An 18,788-nucleotide genomic window follows, 5' to 3' on the forward strand; every position below is an offset into this window, starting at 1 on the left:
GTGCAGTGTCTACACTGAGACTTTGTCAATAAAACTTTGCTGCAAAAAGCTCTACTCGTCTGGCAGAGGTGGTTTTATTATGTCGGCATGGGCGGGAGGAGCGTTTCAGTGTGTACACCTTCACCGTTTTGTCCACGAAAGTTGATTTTTGTCGATAAAACTCTAATTAGCTAAGTCCCTAGTGTGGACCAGCCCTTATACTGGCATAAAGCCTTATCTACAATGAAAGCCAGTCGGTGGGGGCTGTACTGCGGTACCCGCCGCGGCTGGGCGGGGAAGCTCTGGGAAGGCGCAGTTGGCCAGTCCCCGCTGGAGACCCGTTGAACCGGCGCCAGCCTAGTAACGGCCCGGGAGTGCGAAGGGCGGGGGTAACCGCTCGTCTCCCGCCTGGGCCGCCTGCCCCCTCGGCTGGGAGGGAGGCGCTTCCGAGCGGGAAGCCGGCGCTGCGGGGCGGCCCTCGGGCCTGGAAGACCAGCGCAGATGGAGCGGCTGCGGGTGCAGGCGGAGGGCGCGGCGGCGGTGGACGAGTACGTGGAGTACCGGAGGTGAGGAGCCGCCTGCACTGGGGGACGAGACCGCACTGAGCGCAGGGGCTGCGGATAACGTGAAGGCCCTTCCTGGTGTGGCTGAGGCGGGCGCGAGTCTCCGCCACTCCCCCGGTCCTAGGGATGGGGGCGCAGATGGCTGCTGTGTAGTTCGCAGGCTCTTTCTCCTGCCCCCGCAGGGGCTGGGCTGGGCTGGGAGATGGCTGGGGGGGGGTCAGTCTCTCCCCCCTACTCCTTGTTCTGGAGATGGGGGGCAGGGGGTGCTGGTTGAAGCAGCAGGAGTCACGCTCCTCGGGGAAACATGTTATTAAAGCTGAAATGCCGTTTTACGAGAGAATGAACGTGAATCCCTGGCGGGGCTGCTTTGGAGAATGCAGGTAGGGGAATCCTCTAAATTAAAAATGTTGGACACTGGGTAATTTCTCAGCCAAATCAGCCTCTGCTGTTAGACCCCTGGGAACCTGATGCCATAATGCAAAATTATACCAATATATTTGATCTGAAAAGGTTTTTTTCTCATGTAAATCCGTCCCCTCCCAATGATCTTTACAAACCTGGAATCTTCCTTGTTTTGTTTTATGAGACACAGGGCAAGGACACTTTTTTCCTCCATGGAAACACCAAAGCAACAAAGCTTCTTTTTTAGCAGAGGGGAAGGAGTGTTTTGTAATTAAAAATGTTATTTAATACTCCACATGAGGGTATAATCCTGATGTTATCTACCTTTTGCTGTTAGACTTCTTTTTCTGCTGTGCAATATGCTACGGGTGATTTTTAAGTTATCATTCATTGAAATTCTGGGTATGAGAGCTCAGCAAAGTTTAGGAGTCACTAGGACTCCAGAATGTTTTCATGAGTTCTGTGGCTATGTCAGAACACTTTAGAACTTAAAAAAATGTTTCTTTTTCAAAAGGCAGGAGGAGGAAATCTTCCAACTACCCTATGCAATGCCTTTGTCTCTGATGTTATGGCTCTATTAATATTTGTCTCTTCTAGCTTTGTCTGTGAATATTTTGACATGCAAGTATCTTTTCTGTTGACATATTGTGACTGGGCACAGACTCACCCAGCAGCACCTCCTGCTGGTTGTCCTCAGAAATCAGCATCCAGACTCCAGAGCGCCCTCTTCAGGCTAGTGTTTCACCACCACTGCTGGCCTCCTGTGTCCCCCCAAGGACCCCAGTGCCCTTTTAACTGGGTGCTGCCACCTGGCAGTACCCCCACCATTCTAAGTCTCCCCCTCCTAGGGGAACCCCCCCCACACACACTATTCCCACTTCACCTCAGTCTTGGCTACTGCCCAGTCTCCATCTAGCCTCATTCACTTGGGCAGACTGCAGTATAAACCACTCATCACTAGCAAAGGAGTTCAGACCTGCTGCTTCTGCCTACCTATGGGCTGCCCCATTGCAACCCTGAACCTGTTCGGCCTATAGTCAGGCCTGCAGCCCAGGGCTTTCTAGCTCAGAGCTCCCAGCTCCCCTGGCCCTTCCCCAGCTAGGTATCTTGCATGGGTCCCTGAAGCCAGGCCCTTCTCCTTCTACAAACAGAGGAAGACTGAGTGGACTTCTGGCTCACAGCCTCTTATTGGGGTCGGCTGGGCCTGATTGGAGCATGGCCACAGCTGAGCCTACTTTCTTCCAATCAGCCCAGGCTTCTTGCCCCAACCACAGCTCTCTCATCTTTTAGATATTATATCTCAGTTGAAATATGATAGTTGAAATTATGTTTCTGTTTCCCCTGCCCAGGCGTGCTTGTATGCCTGCCATCTGCCCAAGAGTAAACTTTTGTGAAATAGTTTAGTGGGACAATAAGCCAGTTCTACTATTTTTTTCAGCAAATACAAGTTGACACATTTTATTTTGACAATTATAAAAATGTCCCCATTTATAAGAATCTATAGGTGTATCTTGTTAAAATAATAACTTTAAAAAAAACCCAAAAGTGATTTAGCTCCTGTTTTACTGAGCATACATGATGCAATAGCTTGCACACTATTTTTAGCTTAAGAAAACATTCAGTAAAATATGAAAGATGCAGGTAATCATACTTTTTATCCATATATGTTCAAAATGCTTTAAAAAATAGGGTAACTTTCAATAAATTGTGATATCAGGTGTTGATGAAATGTGTTAGCACATATTACTGTGATATTGTACGTTACTGATATTTTGTGAATTTGCATATGTATATCCACACTGTAGCTTACTGAAAAACAGGCCCATATTATATCTATTGTAGAAAGTAATACCACATGCAACTTATCATAATAATACTATAAATGTTTATAACATTTTATAAACATGAATTAATGAAATTTAACAACTCCGTGAGGCAGGTAAGTATTATTCCTGTTACACAAATGAGGAAACCGAAGGCCTTCTAGGGCTTGTCCTCACTGTAGAGTTAACTAGAATTATAACTTGAGTGTTGCCCCTTAAGTCCTGTACACATACACAGATCTGTAGCTCGAGCATAGTTAATCCAAGCTGGCTGGCCTATTGGGATGTAGGTTACTGTTCTGGTTAGCACGGCTCATCAGCTGCTTATAGCAGTGTTTCTCAGCTCGGTTATGTGTACACAGAGGTTTTCCATGGCGTACATCAACACATCTTGATCTTTGCCTAGTTTTACAACAGGCTGCATAAAAAGCACCAAAGTCAGTACAAACTAAAATTGAATATAGACAAAATGAGAAAATAAGCAATTTTTCAGTCAGTGTGCTGTGACACGTGTATTTTTATGTTTGATTTTGTAAGCAAATAGTTTTTAAGTGAGATCAAACTTTGGGTATGCAAGGCAAATCAAGACTTCTGAAAGGGGTACAGTAGTTTGGAAAGGTTGAAACCTACTGGCTTACATAATTTTGTGCTGCTAATACACTATTCGATACAACTGGAGTGTTATTTCATGGTGTGGTAGCTCTCATTCAAGCTGGGTTAATGTCAGAAGAGTTAACTCAAGTATAGATAACTCTGGAGTAAAGACATAGCCGTATAGCAGTGGCCCCTGAACTTTTTAGGGTCATGCCCCCTTACCTCTGTCTGCACCTCCCCACCCCCACCCTGAGCCAGGGACAGGAGTGGAGTCACGTCTCCTGGGGCAGGTGGGGACGTGGATAGGGGTAAGGGAGCGAGATTTAGAGTGGATCTGGGGTTGGGAGTGAGCCAGGGCCGGGGCTAGGAACAAAGTCGCAGCGAGGGGCTAAGGCTGGGGGCGGGGGTGGAGCCGCAGCTGGGCTGCGATGGGTGCAGGGCTGCAGTGAGGCTGAGGCCAAGGCCAAGGCCAGAAGCTGGGGATATGGCTGGGGGAAGGGCCAGAACAGAGTTGGGGGTGTGTGGTGCTTCCTCTACACCCCCTGTGGGGGCTGGCCTGGGAACCACCGCACGCCACTGAACATTCCTCTATGTCCCCCCAGGGTGTTGTGCCCCACAGTTTGGGGACCTCTGCTGTAGAGAGATGATGTGACTTGTTAGAGGTCATGCAGGAAGTCTGAGTCAGAGCTAGGAAGACCCCAGCATTCCTGACTTGCAGTCCATTTTCTTCAATGAAAAAAGGAACTTGGTAGGTCGCCTCAACTCCATCCTTCGAGATACTTTTCATGGTATTAAAACCAGTTTATAAGCATTTGTTTAAAAACTTGAGTACAGTTCCTTACAAAGGCCCTCTCTAGGGTACTATTATGGAAGATAAAATAATGTTCAGTGTTGTTTACTGGTGCATCATTATATATTTTCAGAATTGCAACCTATCTTTGCCTCCCTCGATTTTACTGGAAGTTAAATGTAATTAAAATATTATGAAACACAATTACATGTTGCAGAATTGTAGGTGATGACGACGGAGGAAAACTTTTTACCCCAGAGCAATATGAAGAATACAAAAGAAAAATGTTACCAATACGATTACAGAACAGATTGTACGTGAGCTGGAGATCACCAACTGGGATGGACTGTAAACTTGTGGGCCCGGAAACACAGTGTTTTTGTACCCATAGGTGAGTTTTTTTTTCTTGCTGCTGAACTTTCTTTTTACTTAGAAAATGTGAAATGCTTATAAAAAGCACTGTCATACCAGTAATGAACTTGAGAATCTAGAGATGTAAAGATTGATAATATTTAAGGAAGCATTTTTGAAACGAAAGAAATAATTCCATAGTGTTCCATAAATACATAAGAACAGCTGTACCGGGTCAGACCAAAGGTCCGTCTAGCCCAGTATCCTGTCTACCGACAGTGGCCAATGCCAGGTGCCCCAGAGGGAGTGAACCTAACAGGCAATGATCAAATGATCTCTCTCCTGCCATCCATCTCCATCCTTTGATAAACAGAGGCTAGGGACACCATTCCTTACCCATCCTGGCTAATAGCCATTTATGGACTTAACCACCATGAATTTATCCAGTTCTCTTTTAAATACTGTTATAGTCCTAGCCTTCACAACCTCCTCAGGTAAGGAGTTCCACAAGTTGACTGTGCGCTGCGTGAAGAACTTCCTTTTATTTGTTTTAAACCTGCTGCCTATTAATTTCATTTGGTGATCCCTAGTTCTTGTATTGTGGGAATAAGTAAGTAACTTTTCCTTATCCACTTTCTCCACATCACTCATGATTTTATATACCTCTATCATATCCCCCCTTAGTCTCCTCTTTTCCAAGCTGAAGAGTCCTAGCCTCTTTAATCTTTCCTCATATGGGACCCTCTCCAAACCCCTAATGATTTTAGTTGCCCTTTTCTGAACCTTTTATAGTGCCAGTATATCTTTTTTGAGATGAGGATACCACATCTGTACGAAGTATTCGAGATATGGGCGTACCATGAATTTATATAAGGGCGATAATATATTCTCAGTCTTATTCTCTATCCTCTTTTTAATGATTCCTAATATCCTGTTTGCCTCTGCACACTGCGTGGACATCTTCAGAGAACTATCTATGATGACTCCAAGATCTTTTTCCTGACTCATTGTAGCTAAATTAGCCCCCATCATATTGTATGTATAGTTGGGGTTATTTTTTCCCATATGCATTACTTTACATTTATCCACATTAAATTTCATTTGCCATTTTGTTGCCCAGTCATTTAGTTTTGTGAGATCTTTTTGAAGTTCTTCACCGTCTGCTTTGGTCTTAACTATCTTGAGCAGTTTAGTATCGTCTGCAAACTTTGCCACCTCACTGTTTACCCCTTTCTCCAATCATTTATGAGTAAGTTAAATAGGATTGGTCCAAGGACTGACCCTTGGGGAACATCACTAGTTACTCCTCTCCATTCTGAGAATTTACCATTAATTCCTACCCTTTGTTCCCTGTCTTTTAACCAGTTCTCAGTCCATGAAAGGACTTTCCCTTTTATCCCATGACAGCTTAATTTATGTAAGAGCCTTTGGTGAGGGACCTTGTCAAAGGCTTTCTGGAAATCTAAGTACACTATGTCCACTGGATCCCCCCTGTCCACATGTTTGTTGACCCCTTCAAAGAACTCTAATAGATTAGGAAGACATGATTTCCCTTTACAGAAACCATGTTGACTATTGCTCAACAGTGTATGTTTTACTATGTGTCTGGCAATTTTATTCTTAACTATTGTTTCGACTAATTTGCCCGGTACTGATGTTAGACTTACTGGTCTGTAATTGCCGGGATCCCCTGTAGAGCCCTTTTTAAATATTGGCGTTACATTAGCTAACTTGCAGTCATTGAATACAGAAGCTGATTTAAAAGACAGGTTACATACCTTAGTTAATAGTTCTGCAACTTCACATTTGAGTTCTTTCAGAACTCTTGTGTGAATGCCATCTGGTCCCAGTGACTTGTTAATGTTGAGTTTATCAATTAATTCCAAAACCTCCTCTAGTGACACTTCAATCTGTGACAGTTCCTCAGATTTGTCACCTACAAAAGCCGACTCAGGTTTGGGAATTTCCCTAACATCCTCAGCCATGAAGACTGAAGCAAAGAATCCATTTAGTTTCTCTGCAATAACTTTATCGTCTTTAAGCGCTCCTTTTGTATCTCGATCATCAAGGGGCCCCACTGGTTGTTTAGCAGGCTTCCTGCTTGTGATGTACTTAAAAAACATTTTGTTATTACCTTTGGAGTTTTTGGCTAGCCATTCTTCAAACTCCTCTTTGGCTTTTCTCATTACACTCTTGCACTTAATTTGGCAGTGTTTATGCTCCTTTCTATTTGCCTCACTAGGATTTGACTTCCACTTTTTAAAGGAAGTCTTTTTATCTCTCACTGCTTCTTTTACATGATTGTTAAGCCACGATGGCTCTTTTTTAGTTCTTTTACTGTGTTGCTTAATTTGGGGTATACATTGAAGTTGGGCCTCTATTATGATGTCTTTAAAAAGCGCCCATGCAGCTTGCAGGGATTTCACTTTAGTCACTGTACCTTTTCACTTCTGTTTAACTAATCCCCTCATTTTTGCATAGTTCCCCCTTTTGAAATGAAATGCCACAGTATTGGGCTGTTGAGTTGTTCTTCCCACCACAGGGATGTTGAATGCTGTTATATTATGGTCACTATTTCCAAGCAGTCCTGTTATAGTTACCTCTTGGACCAGCTCCTGCACTCCACTCAGGATTAAATCTAGAGTTGCCTGTCCCCTTGTGAATTCCTGTACCAGCTGCTCCATGAAGCAGTCATTTAAAGTATCGATAAATTTTCTCTCTGCATTTTGTCCTGAAGTGAAATGTTCCCAGTCAATATGGGGATAATTGAAATCCTCCACTATTATTGAGTTCTTAATTTTGATAGCCTCTCTAATTTCCCTTAGCATTTCATCATCACTATCACTGTCCTGGTCAGGTGGTCGATAATAGATCCATAGTGTTATATTCTTATTAGAGCATGAAATTTCTATCCGTAGAGATTCTATGGAATATGTGGATTCACTTAAGTTTTTTACTTCATTTGATTCTACATTTTCTTTCACATATAGTGCCACTCCCCCCCCCCCCCCCGCATGACCTGTTCAGTTCTTCTGATATATTTTATACCCAGGAATGATTGTGTCCCATTGATTGCTCTCAGTCCACCAGGTTTCTGTGATGCCTATTATATCAATATCCTTTATAACAAGGCACTCTAGTTCACCCATCTTATTATTTAGTTGTCTAGCATTTGTGTACAAGCACTTTAAAAACTTGTCACTGTTTATTTGTGTGCCCTTTTCTGATGTGTCAGATTCTTTTTTAAGTGAATGTTTATCATCTGATCTGGCCATTACATTATCCTCTTCCATCCTCTGCTCCTGACTATAACCTGGAGATTCTCTATCATTAGACTTTGCCTTGCATGGTGTCAAGTATCAGAGGGGTAGCCGTGTTAGTCTGGATCTCTAAAAGCAGCAAAGAATCCTGTGGCACCTTATAGACTAACAGATGTTTTGGAGCATGAGCTTTCGTGGGTGAATACCCACTTCATCAGATGCATGTAGTGGAAATTTCCAGGGGCAGGTGTATATATGCGAGCAAGCTAGAGATAATGAGATTAGTTCAATCAGGGAGGATGAGGCCCTGTTCTAGTAGTTGAGGTGTGAAAACCAAGGGAGGAGAAACTGGTTTTGTAGTTCGCAAGCCATTCACAGTCTTTGTTTAATCCTGAGCTGATGGTGTCAAATTTGCAGATGAACTGAAGCTCAGCAGTCTCTCTTTGAAGTCTGGTCCTGAAGTTTTTTTGCTGCAGGATGGCCACCTTAAGGTCTGCGATAGTGTGGCCAGGGAGGTTGAAGTGTTCTCCTACAGGTTTTTGAATATTGCCATTCCTAATATCTGATTTGTGTCCATTTATCCTTTTCCGTAGAGACTGTCCAGTTTGGCCGATGTACATAGCAGAGGGGCATTGCTGGCATATGATGGCATATATTACATTGGTGGAAGTGCAGGCGAATGAACCGGTGATGGTGTGGCTGATCTGGTTAGGTCCTGTGATGGTGTCGCTGGTGTAGATATGTGGGCAGTTGGCATCGAGGTTTGTTGCATGGATTGGTTCCTGAGCTAGAGTTACTTTGGTGCGGTGTGCAGTTACTGGTGAGAATATGTTTCAGGTTGGCAGGTTGTCTGTAGGCGAGGACTGGCCTGTGAAAGTGTGGTATCATTGTCCACCATCATTGGGTTGTAGATCCCTGATGATGCGTTGGAGGGGTTTTAGCTGGGGACTGTATGTAATGGCCAGTGGAGTCCTGTTGGTTTCTTTCTTGGGTTTGTCTTGCAGTAGGAGGCTTCTGGGTACACGTCTGGCTCTGTTGATCTGTTTCCTTATTTCCTCGTGCGGGTATTGTAGTTTTGAGAATGCTTGGTGGAGATTTGGTAGGTGTTGGTCTCCATGCCTCCAGCTTCCATCCCGGGCACATCACACGATCCATTGTCTACAGCCAAGCACTGAGGTACAACCGCATCTGCTCTAACCCCTCAGACAGAGACCAACACCTACAAAATCTCCACCAAGCATTCTCAAAACTACAATACCCGCATGAAGAAATAAGGAAACAGATCAACAGAGCCAGACGTGTACCCAGAAGCCTCCTACTGCAAGACAAACCCAAGAAAGAAACCAACAGGACTCCACTGGCCATTACATACAGTCCCCAGCTAAAACCCCTCCAACGCATCATCAGGGATCTACAACCCATCCTGGACAATGATCCCACACTTTCACAGGCCTTGGGTGGCAGGCCAGTCCTCGCCTACAGACAACCTGCCAACTTGAAACATATTCTCACCAGTAACTGCACACCGCACCATAGTAACTCTAGCTCAGGAACCAATCCATGCAACAAACCTCGATGCCAACTGCCCACATATCTACACCAGCGACACCATCACAGGACCTAACCAGATCAGCCACACCATCACCGGTTCATTCGCCTGCACTTCCACCAATGTAATATATGCCATCATATGCCAGCAATGCCCCTCTGCTATGTACATCGGCCAAACTGGACAGTCTCTACGGAAAAGGATAAATGGACACAAATCAGATATTAGGAATGGCAATATTCAAAAACCTGTAGGAGAACACTTCAACCTCCCTGGCCACACTATCGCAGATCTTAAGGTGGCCATCCTGCAGCAAAAAAACTTCAGGACCAGACTTCAAAGAGAGACTGCTGAGCTTCAGTTCATCTGCAAATTTGACACCATCAGCTCAGGATTAAACAAAGACTGTGAATGGCTTGCGAACTAGAAAACCAGTTTCTCCTCCCTTGGTTTTCACACCTCAACTACTAGAACAGAGCCTCATCCTCCCTGATTGAACTAACCTCGTTATCTCTAGCCTGCTTGCATATATATACCTGCCCCTGGAAATTTCCACTACATGCATCTGATGAAGTGGGTATTCACCCATGAAAGCTCATGCTCCAAAACGTCTGCTAGTCTATAAGGTGCCACAGGATTCTTTGCTGCTTTATCATTAGACTCTCCCCTAAGAGAAGTCTGTGTCCGATCCACATGCTTCTCTACAGCAGTCGACTTTCCCCCATCTCCTAGTTTAAAAACTGCTCCACAACCTTTTTAATGTTTAGTGCCAGCACTCTGGTTCCACTTTGGTTTAGGTGGATCCCATCTCTCCTGTATAGGCTCCCCCCATCCCAAAAGTTTATAAATGCAGTTTATGCTTGGAACCGTGAGTCTATCAGAGACTGAAATGGTTAGAGGTAAATTCAAGAGTTTAGAGCTTTGAAGCTACTGATATTTTTACACTTATTGTGTGGCTCTATAACCATGTGATTCGATCGCCACATACTGCTTTCAATATATATACTTTAAATGGCGCCAAAAATCAAATGTAAAGGTCTGCCATATTTTTTCACTAGAGTATAACTTAAAGCACTTGAAACCCCACACAGTGTTGAAAATTATCTTTTGTGAGAATGCGCACTTTTTTTGTTTGTAGAAGAACTAAATGTATCTCTGCATTAAACTTGAAATCTAAATAATAAATTCCTTAAATAAATTTTTAATGGTAAATGCTGAATGACTTTGAGCTATAATTGTTTGCAGTATTGTTGCAGCCGTGTTGGTACCTCACCGACCTTATCTCTTTGAACTATAATGGTATTATTATAGCCAATATGCATATGTACTGATTTATTTTTTTCTGTTTTTAGGTATAAACAACACAAAACAGATTATGAAGAGATTCCAAAAGATCGTCCTATTTGTGTACCCTGTCAAGTGAGCCGTTGCCCGTGCAAATCCTATCACTATGTCCCTCTAAATGGCACTCAGCCCATTCGTTGTAGATGCAAGCACTTTGCTGATCAGCACAGTGCAGCACCTGGATTTTCCTGTAACTCCTGTAAGTTAGTTTCCTATAAATACACATGCAGTATTCTTTACTGCTAATTTAAGAAGCATACACTTTAAATACAGGTATATTTTCTAAACTTAGCAGGAAATAGCATTTCAAGCCCATGCAAGATTATTGGTAACACTGATTTAACATATTAATGGTTGAATCCTGGTATCACTGAATTCAGTGGAAGTTTTGCTATTGACTTTAGTGGGACTAGGATTTGGCCCTAAAACAGGAATTATTAACATCAGCCGTTAAACTACGTACTCAAGTATCAGAGGGTAGCTGTGTTAGTCTGTATCCACAAAAACAACGAGGAGTCCGGTGGCACCTTAAAGACTAACAGATTTATTTGGGCATAAGCTTTTGTGGGTAAAAAAACCCACTTCTGCAGATCGAAACTATGTACTGATTTTCTGTCTTTTAGATCTCTTGAAATGATATATTGATGAATATTTTTAGCCAGATTTCTAGATTGTAGTTGCATGAAGTATGTGAAGTAATTTATACAGAAAGGATCTCATAAACCAGTTTTGCTTGCAGAATGGGGAATAATATCTAACAGAATAATATACAACACTGGTCTCCCATGTCTAAGAATGATGAATTCAAACTGGAACAGGTGCAGAGAAGGTTTACTATGATGATCAGAAGAATGGAAAACCTACCTTATGAGAGGAGGCTCAAGGGGTTTGGCTTGTTTAGCCTAACCAAATGAAGCCTGAAGGAAGATATGATTGCTCTATCAGAGAGGGAATGGAGTTATTTAAGTTGAACACCAATGGTGAAACAAGAACAAATGGATATAAACTGGCCATAAATAGGTCTAAGTTTGAAATTAGATGAAGGTTTCTAACCATTAGAGGAGTCAAGGTCTTGGACAGCCTTCCAAGGGCAGCAGTGGGGCAAAAAGCCTAACTGGTCTAAGCTTATGGAGGGGACGGTATAATGAGACTGCCTAAAATGGCATATGGCCCATCAGTGACTGCTAGTACAAATATTCCCAATGGCTGGAGTTGGGACACTAGATGGGGGCACTCTGAGTTACTACAGAGAATTTTTTCCTCGGGTTTCTGGCTGGTGGATCTTGCTAACATGCTCAGGGTCCAACTGATAGCCAATTTGGGGATTGGGAAAAAATTTCGCCCCAGGTCAGATTGGGAGAGACCCTAGAGGGTTTTCCCTTTCTTCTGCAGCATGGGGTACAGGTCACTTGCAGGTTTAAACTAGAATAAATGGTGGATTCTGTGTAACTGGAAGTCTTTAAATCATGATTTGAAGACTTCAGTAACTCAGTCAGAGGTTATGGGTCTATTACAGGAGTGGGTGAGTGAAGTTCTGTGGCCTGCAATGTGCAGGAGGTCAGCCTAGGTGATCACAATGGTCCCTTCTGGCTTTAAAGTCTGTGCCTGTAAATAACTTTCCCAAGGTCACACAGGGAGTCTATGGCAGAGCTGGGAAGTGAACCCAGGTTGCTAGAATCCCAGACCTGTGACTGACCAATTGGACCATTCTGTATCCTGATTTAGGTACATGAATCCTTCTTGGCTAGGCATATGTTGGGCTGTATGCTGCTGCTTCTGGGTGACTCTGTGCCCATTCCACAGAACAGCTAGAGCCAATTGGTAGGGGAGGTTAAGAAGTTAGATAACGGTTGCTGCCATCTGGGGGAGCATTATAGCAGTGGATCTCACTTGCTAGTTGTTACCTTAGCTCAGAGGTGGGCAATTTTTTTGGCCTGAGGGCCACATCTGGGTATGGAAATTGTGTGGCGGGCCGTGAATGCTCATGAAATTGGAGGTTGGGGTGCAGGAGTGGGTAAGGGCTCTGGCTGTGGGTACAGGCTCTGGGGTGAGGCCAGAAATGAGTAGTTCAGGGTGCAGGAGGGGGCTCTGGGCTGGGGAAGGGGATTGGGATGCAGGAGGGGGTGAGGGCTCCGGGGTAGGGCCAGGGATGAGGGGGCTGTGGGTGGAGCAGAGGGGTTTGGCATATGGGAGGGGGCTCTGGGCTGAGGCAGGGGATTGGAGTGTGGGAGGAGTACAGGCTCTGGGCTGGGGGTGCAGGTTTCAGGGTGGAGCTGGGGATGAGGGGCTTTAGGGTGCAGGAGGGGGCTCCGGGCTGGGGGCTGAGGTGTGGGGGGTGAGGGTTGGGGCATAGGGGGAGGTCAGGGGTGCAGACTCTGGGCAGCGCTTACTTCAAGCAGCTCTTGGAAGCAGCAGCATGTCCCCCCTCCCAGACCCTTCTATGTGGAGGCGCAGCCAAGCAGCTCTGCAAACTGCCCTACCTGCAGGTGCCGCCCCCGCAGCTCCCAGAAGCAGCAGCATGTCCCCCCTCTGGCCCCTACGTGGAGGCAGAGTGCTGGCCAGGCAACTCTGCATGCTGCCTTGTCCACAGGTGCCCGATTGAGCCAATGAGAGCTGCAGAGCCAGTGCTTGGGGCAGGGGTAGCATGCTGTCAAGGTTTTTTCCCCACCTTGAACTTTAGCGTCCAAAAAGTGAGGACCTGCATGGACCCTTCTAAGCTTAATTCCTATCTTAGATCTGATAACGCTGCCACCAGCCAAAAATATAGTGTTTGGCACACTTCCTCTTCCCCCAAAACCTTCCCTGGGGAACCCAAGACCCAAACCCCTTGGGTCTTAAAACAAGGAAAAATACACCATCCCCTCTCCTTTCCCCTCCCTGGGTTACCCTGAGAGGCTACACTGATCCAAACTCCTTGGATCTTAAAACAAAGAGGAATTAACCTTCCCCCCCACCCTTTCCCCCCACCAGTCTCTGGTGAGTTCAGACCCAATCCCCTGGGGTCTTAAAACAAGGAAAAAAATCAATCAGGTTCTTAAAAAAGAAAGCTTTTAATTAAAGAAAGAAAAAGTAAAAATTATCTCTGTAAAATCAGGATGGTAAATGCTTACAGGGTATTCAGATTCATATAGACTAGAGGGACTCCCCCCTCCAGCCTGAGATTCAAAGTTACAGCAAACAGAGGTAAAAATCCTTCAAGCAAAATACACATTTACAAGTTAAGAAAACAAACAAGACTAATCCGCCTTTCCTGACTATACTTACTATTTTGAAACATGAGAGACTGATTCAGAAAGATTGGAGAAAACCTGGGTGTACATCTGGTCCCTCTTAGCCCCAAGAGGGAACAACGAACAAACCAAACAGCACAAAGACTTCCCTCCACCAAGATTTGAAAGTATCTTGTCCCCCCATTGGTCCTCTGGTCAGGTGTCAGCCAGGTTCACCGAGCTTCTTAACCCTTTACAGGTAAAAGAGACATTAACCCTTAACCATCTGTTTATGACATGCCCCCCAAATCTCAGACAGTGTGGAACCACACTGGTGGTGATTTCTTCCTAGAACTTTAGAATAAACAGATTAATAAAACACATGCACCTATACATATACTACTAAATATGTAAACTACAAGACTTCTCACATTTTAAGGACAATTTTTAACCAGTTGATTCGGGAAACTTTCACGAGAGAGTGCATCAGCTACTTTGTTAGAAACTCCTGAAATGTGTTGAATTTCAAAATCAAAATCTTGGAGAGCTAAACTCCATTGAAGCAGTTTTTTGTTGTTTCCCTTGGCAGTATGAAGCCACTTTAGCGCAGCATGGTCGGTTTGTAGTTGGAACCGCCATCCTCAAATGTGTAGGCGTAGCTTTTCCAGGGCATACACAATGGCGTAGCATTCTTTTTCACTGATTGACCAGTGGCTTTCCCTCTCAGACAGTTTCTTGCAGAGAAACACGACAGGATGGAAGTTTGATCCGGTCCTTCCTGCATTAAAACTGCTCCCACACCACGCTCAGATGCATCTGTGGTTACTAGGAATGGTTTGTCAAAGTCTGGGGCCCTTAGCACAGGGTCAGACATGAGTGTCGCCTTAAGCTGGGTAAAGGCCTTCTGACACTCATCAGTCCGCTTAACTGCATTCGGCTGTGTCTTTTTGGTCAGGTCTGTTAATGGGGCAGCGATTTGGCTGTAGTGTGGTACAAATCGCCTGTAATACCCAACCAAGCCTAAGAAGGATTGGACCTGTTTCTTTGACTTTGGGACAGGCCACTTTTGGATAGCATCTGCCTTGGCCTGTAGGGGGTTTATTGTTCCTTGACCCACCTGGTGTCCCAGGTAAGTCACTCTGTTTTGGCCTATTTGACACTTTTTAGCCTTAACAGTTAGTCCTGCCTGCCTGATGCACTCAAAGACTTTTTCCAGGTGTTCTAGGTGTTCGGGCCATGAATCAGAAAAAATGGCCACATCATTGAGGTAGGCAACTGCATATTCTCCCAATCCTGCTAGGAGACCATCTACCAGCCTTTGGAAGGTGACGGGTGCATTTCGCAGCCTGAAAGGAAGCACATTAAATTCATACACCACTGCATGGGTGATGAAGGCTGACCTTTCTCTGGCAGGTTCATCTAGCGGTACTTGCCAGTACCCCTTGGTTAAGTCTATTGTAGAGATGAACTGGGCATGTCCCAATTTTTCCAGTAGCTCATCGGTGCGTGGCATTGGATAGTTGTCGGGATGAGTTACAGCATTTAGCTTATGGTAGTCCACGCAAAAGCGTATTTCCCCATCTGGTTTGGGTACCAGAACCACTGGAGATGCCCATGCACTGGTAGAGGAGCAGATTATACCCATCTGTAGCATGTTTTGGATCTCCCATTCTATAGCAGCTTGGACATGAGGAGACACTCGGTAGGGTGGGGTTCTAATTGGGTTAGCATTACCTGTGTCAATGGAGTGGTATGTCCATTCAGTCCGTCCTGGGATGGCTGAGAACAATGGGGCTAAGCTAGTGCACAGTTCCTTGATCTGTTGCTGCTGCAGACGTTCCAAGATTGTGGAGGGGGTCACCTCTTCCATGCCACGTCACTTTTTCCTTCGTAGTAGACACCTTCAGGCCACTCAGCGTCATCTCCCTGGGCTTTAAACTGACAAACCTTTAAGTCTCTGGAATAAAAGGGCTTGAGAGAATGAACACGGTACACTTTAGGCTTTAGGGAGGAGGTGGGAAATGCTATGAGATAGTTAACAGCTCCCAGGCGCTCTTGGACCATGAATGGCCCTTCCCATGACGCTTCCATCTTATGGGCCTGTTGTGCCTTCAAGACCATAACCTGGTCTCCTACCTTGAAGGAACGCTCTCTGGTATGTTTATCATACCAGGCCTTTTGCTCTTTCTGAGCATCCTTTAGGTTTTCTTTAGCAAGGGCTAAAGAGTGTCGGAGGGTGCTTTGTAGGTTGCTTACAAAGTCTAGAATATTAGTTCCTGGAGAAGGCGTAAACCCCTCCCATTGCTGCTTCACCAGCTGTAATGGCCCCTTAACCTCGTGGCCATACACAAGTTCAAATGGTGAAAACCCTAAACTGGGATGTGGTACAGCCCTGTAGGCAAAAAGCAACTGCTGCAACACTAGGTCCCAATCATTGGAGTGTTCATTTACGAATTTATGTATCATGGCCCCCAAAGTTCCATTAAACCTCTCCACTAGGCCATTGGTTTGATGGTGGTAAGGGGTGGCAACCAAGTGATTCACCCCATGAGCTTCCCACAGATCTTTCATGGTCTCTGCCAGGAAATTAGATCCTGAATCTGTAAGGATGTCGGAGGGCCAACCTACCCTGGAAAAAATGTCTGTTAAGGCCTGGCACACAGTTTTAGCCCTGGTGTTGCTTAGAGTACTGCTTCCGGCCATCGGGTAGCAAAGTCCACGAAAGTCAGTATGTACTGCTTTCCTCTGGGGGTCTTTTTTGGGAAAGAACCCAGAATATCCACAGCTACTCGCTGAAATGGGACCTCAATTATGGGGAATGGCTGGAGAGGGGCTTTGACCTGGTCTTGGGGCTTTCCCACTCTTTTTGGCACACCTCACAAGACCGGACATAATTAGCAACATCCTTGCCCATCCCCTCCCAGTGGAAGGACTTCCCCAACCTGTGTTTGGTTCTGTTCACCCCAGAATGGCCACTGGGATGATCATGGGCTAAGCTTAAGAGCTTTCCCCGGTACTTAGTTGGAACTACTAACTGTTTTTGAGGATGCCAGTCTTCCTGGTGTCCACCAGAAAGAGTCTCCTTGGATAAAAGTCCTTGTTCTACAACAAACCGGGATTGATTAGAAGAGCTGAGAGGCAGTGGGGTGGTCCGTGCCGCCATCCAAGCTTTTTGAAGGCTGTCATCTGCTTCCTGCTCAGTCTGGAACTGTTTTCTTGAGGCTGGAGACACCAGTTCTTCCTTAGACTGTGGACTTGGGCTTGGTCCCTCTGGAAGTGATGTAGGTGATGGGGTTGTTTTCGTTGCTGGTGATCCGCTTTCCGCTGGTGCACTATGCAATATTTCAGGCTCTGGCTGAGCCTCTTGGGTAGGGTTGTCTGCTGCTTCTGCCAGTTCAGGCCCACTGGCGCCCTCTGGTGTTGGGGTTGGAGATGGGTTTGCAAGCGCTGGAGACAGTTCTGGCAACGGTTCTGGTGCTGGTTGCTTTTCCAGTTCCGGTTCTGGGACTGGATGCACTGTGGCTGTTGCCGTCGTTGGCAGGGGATCCGGGTCCACCACTTCTGTCTGGGTCTCTGGTAACACAGACAGGGCCCTTGTGGACGGCTCAGGAACAGGGATGGGTCTGGAAGCTTGCCTGGCTTGGCTGCGTGTAACCATTCCCACCCTCTTGGCTCGCTTTACCTGGTTGGCCAAGTCTTCCCCCAGTAGCATGGGGATGGGATAATTGTCATAGACTGCAAAAGTCCACATTCCTGACCAGCCTTTGTACTGGACAGGCAGTTCAGCTGTAGGCAAGTCTACAGCTTGTGACGTGACATGAAGGAGTAAATTGTCACTTGGGCCTTTGGGTTGATGAATTTGGGGTCTACGAAGGATTGGTGGATAGCTGACACTTGTGCCCCCATGTCTGTCCACGCAGTAACCTTGGTCTATAATAAACCGGGATCGGTGAAAAGAGCTGAGAGGTGGTGGGGTGCTCTGTGCTGCCGCCCATGCTTTCTGAAGGCTGTCATCTGCTTGCTGCTCAGTCTGGAGCTGTTCCCTTGAGGCTGGGGTCACCAGTTCTTCCTCAGACTGTGGACTTGGGCTTGGTCCCTCTGGAAGCGATGTAGGTGATGGGGTTGTTTCCGTTGCTGGTGAACTGCTCTCCGCTGGTGCACCTGAGGGTATTTCAGGCTCTGGCTGAGCCGTTTGGGTATGGCTGTCTGTTGCTTCTGCCAGTTATGGCTCGCTGGCGCCCTCTGGCGTTGAGTTTGAAGATGTGGTTGCAATTGCTGGTGCTGGTTGCTGTTCCAGTTCCGGGCCTGGGACTGGAGGTGCTGTGGCTGTTTCAGTGGTTGGCATGGAATCTGGGTCCATTACCTCTGTCTGGGTCTCTGGTAACACAGAGGGGGCGTCTGTGGACGGCTCAGGAACAGGAATGGGTCTGGAAGCTTGCCTGGTTTGGCTACATGTAACCATTCCCACTCGCTTGGCCCGCTTTACCTGGTTGGCCAAGTCTTCCCCCAGTAGCATGGGGATAGGATAATTGTCATAGACTGCAAAAGTCCACATTCCTGACCAGCCTTTATACTGGACAGGCAGTTCAGCTGTAGGCAAGTCTACAGATTTTGACATGAATGGGTAAATTGTCACTTGGGCTTCTGGGTTGAGGAATTTGGGGTCCACTAAGGATTGCTGGGTAGCTGACACTTGTGCCCCCGTGTCTCTCCACGCGATAACCTTCTTTCCGCCCACTCTCAAGGTCTCCCTTCGCTCCGAAGTTATTTGAGAGACATCTGGGCCTGGGGATCTTTGGGGTGATGGTGCTGTAATGAACTGCACTCGGTTGGGGTTCTTTGGGCAGTTGGCCTTTATATGTCCCAGTTCATTACATTTAAAGCATCGCCCAGCTGACTGGTCACTGGGCCGAGGTGGGTTGCT

At 45.9% G+C, this 18,788-nt stretch overlaps 1 protein-coding gene across 5 annotated transcripts in view; it reads left to right on the top strand.

The window, feature by feature from the left end:
• The first annotated feature begins 444 nt into the window (after positions 1–444).
• Positions 445–18,788, top strand: part of FAM221A (family with sequence similarity 221 member A) — a 38,453-nt gene continuing 20,109 nt past the window's right edge. For 3 of the 5 annotated variants that reach the window (XM_030550776.1, XM_030550778.1, XM_030550780.1), the window contains exons 1-3: positions 445–545; positions 4,369–4,542; positions 10,664–10,854. In XM_030550776.1, coding sequence (XP_030406636.1) covers positions 481–545; positions 4,369–4,542; positions 10,664–10,854 — 430 coding nt within the window. In that variant the 5' untranslated portion in view covers positions 445–480. Of the gene's footprint in view, positions 546–826; positions 923–3,792; positions 4,110–4,368; positions 4,543–10,663; positions 10,855–18,788 lie in introns of those variants that run through there. The other 2 variants (XM_030550777.1, XM_030550779.1) reach the window with 2 other exon arrangements.

Source organism: Gopherus evgoodei, chromosome 2, assembly GCF_007399415.2.
Source record: "Gopherus evgoodei ecotype Sinaloan lineage chromosome 2, rGopEvg1_v1.p, whole genome shotgun sequence".
Classification (NCBI taxonomy): Eukaryota; Metazoa; Chordata; order Testudines; family Testudinidae; genus Gopherus; species Gopherus evgoodei.